The 1771-nt window shown below is 56.9% G+C and overlaps 1 protein-coding gene across 1 annotated transcript; it reads left to right on the forward strand.

The window, feature by feature from the left end:
• Positions 1–554: 554 nt before the first annotated feature.
• Positions 555–1293, forward strand: LOC140390568 (histone H2A-like). Its single transcript, XM_072475748.1, has one exon. It carries the CDS (start codon positions 588–590, stop codon positions 975–977), a length of 390 nt encoding a protein of 129 aa, XP_072331849.1. The 5' UTR covers positions 555–587; the 3' UTR covers positions 978–1293.
• The last annotated feature ends 478 nt before the right edge of the window (positions 1294–1771 follow it).

Consider the following 1771-nt stretch of genomic DNA (forward strand, 5'->3'; position numbering starts at 1 on the left):
ATTCTCCCTCCCGTGTACACGAACAGGCGCCGGAATGTAATAATAATGATAATCTTTATTGTAGCAAGTAGGCTCACATTAACACGGCAATGAAGTTACTGTGAAAAGCCCCTAGTCGCCACATTCCGGCGCCTGTTCGGGTACACAGAGGGAGAATTCAGAATGTCCAATTCACCTAACAGCCCATCTTTGGACTGTGGGAGGAAACCGGAGCACCCGGAGGAAACCAACGCAGACACGGGGAGGATGTGCAGACTCCGCACAGACAGTGACCCAAGCCGGGAATCGAGCCTGGATCCCTGGAGCTGTGAAGCACCAGTGCTAACCACTGGGCTACCGTGCTGCCGAGAAAGGGGTCAGAAATTGGCCAGAATGTGATTGGGGGGAGGTTGCAAACATATGTTAATGAAGGATGGAGAATGGGACGATTCCTATTGGTACTTGGAGAGTTTGGAATGTTCCAGCTGGACCTATCAGAAACAAAGGAACTGAATTAACCAATGAGAACCAGCTGAGCCCCACCAGCGGAAGGTATAAAAGGAGAAGCGCGGCGGTTGTCTCGCCAAGTGAGAATTGAACCCTGGACGATGTCGGGTCGCGGTAAAACCGGAGGCAAAGGGCGCGCTAAGGCCAAGACCCGCTCCTCCCGGGCCGGCTTGCAGTTCCCCGTCGGCCGTATCCACCGGCTGCTGCGCAAGGGCCATTACGCCGAGCGGGTGGGCGCCGGCGCGCCGGTCTACCTGGCAGCCGTGTTGGAGTACCTGACCGCCGAGATCCTCGAGCTGGCCGGCAACGCGGCCCGGGACAACAAGAAGACCCGCATCATCCCCCGCCACCTGCAGCTCGCCATCCGCAACGACGAGGAGCTCAACAAGCTGCTGGGCGGCGTGACCATCGCCCAGGGCGGCGTCCTGCCCAACATCCAGGCCGTGCTGCTGCCCAAGAAGACCGGGCACCCCAGCAAGGTTTACGCCTGAGTGCGGGGGGGGGGGGGGGGGAGTGACAAAAAAAACCCAATCAATCCACAAGAAAAAAGACCAAAAAGGCTCTTTTCAGAGCCGCTCACCTCTTTCCGAAGAGTTTAATCCAAATTGTGCGACTCACTTTTGAACTAAGGTCGATTTTGAGCCTCTTTCAATTGAAAGACCAGCCGCTCGGGACACTTTCTGGAGAAAAGCCGCCGAGGGAAATGTCATTTGAACCTCGGATGTGTATTTATTGGCGGAAAGCGGCCGGGTGGCGACCGGATCCGACCTCACATTTTTTTTTTAAATAAAGAAACCTTTCGACCAATATTGATTTTGTGAAGAGCTGATTGTACCGGGGAGGTTAAACGGGCGGTTTGGAGGGATGCAACGGGGGGTTTAATGTGTTTAAATGTTCAATATTAAGAGCTCGGCGAAGGTGTTTGCTCCGTCCGGGGGGGTGGGGACCAACGTCGCGAATTGCGGTTTGTGACGGTTTGAAAACCGTTAAACTGCCGCCTCGGTTTGAAAGGTCCGCGCGCCTCCCGCCCAAACGGAGCCGGCCGTTTGCGCGCGCAAACACCCTCATTTGCATCGAGCGGATCACACCCGTGCCCGGTAACAGCCAATCGGAGGATGCGATTCCGGCCAATGAACGTGCCTCCCGCAAAGGGACCAATCGTAAGCGGCCGTGTCTACCAGTCAGTCGGCTCGCCCGCCCGCCCGCCCGCCCCCCCCGGACCGACCAATCAGAAGCGGACGTGCGGTCCAACGCGCCTGCGTCGGGCTGACCAATCAAAAGGGGG

The sequence above is a fragment of the Scyliorhinus torazame genome, chromosome 14 (genome assembly GCF_047496885.1).
Source record: "Scyliorhinus torazame isolate Kashiwa2021f chromosome 14, sScyTor2.1, whole genome shotgun sequence".
NCBI classification, from domain to species: Eukaryota; Metazoa; Chordata; class Chondrichthyes; order Carcharhiniformes; family Scyliorhinidae; genus Scyliorhinus; species Scyliorhinus torazame.

What these genes read in the sequence shown, in the direction of transcription:
- LOC140390568 (XM_072475748.1), top strand. Translation starts at nt 588, where the DNA reads ATGTCGGGTCGCGGTAAAACCGGAGGCAAAGGGCGCGCTAAGGCCAAG.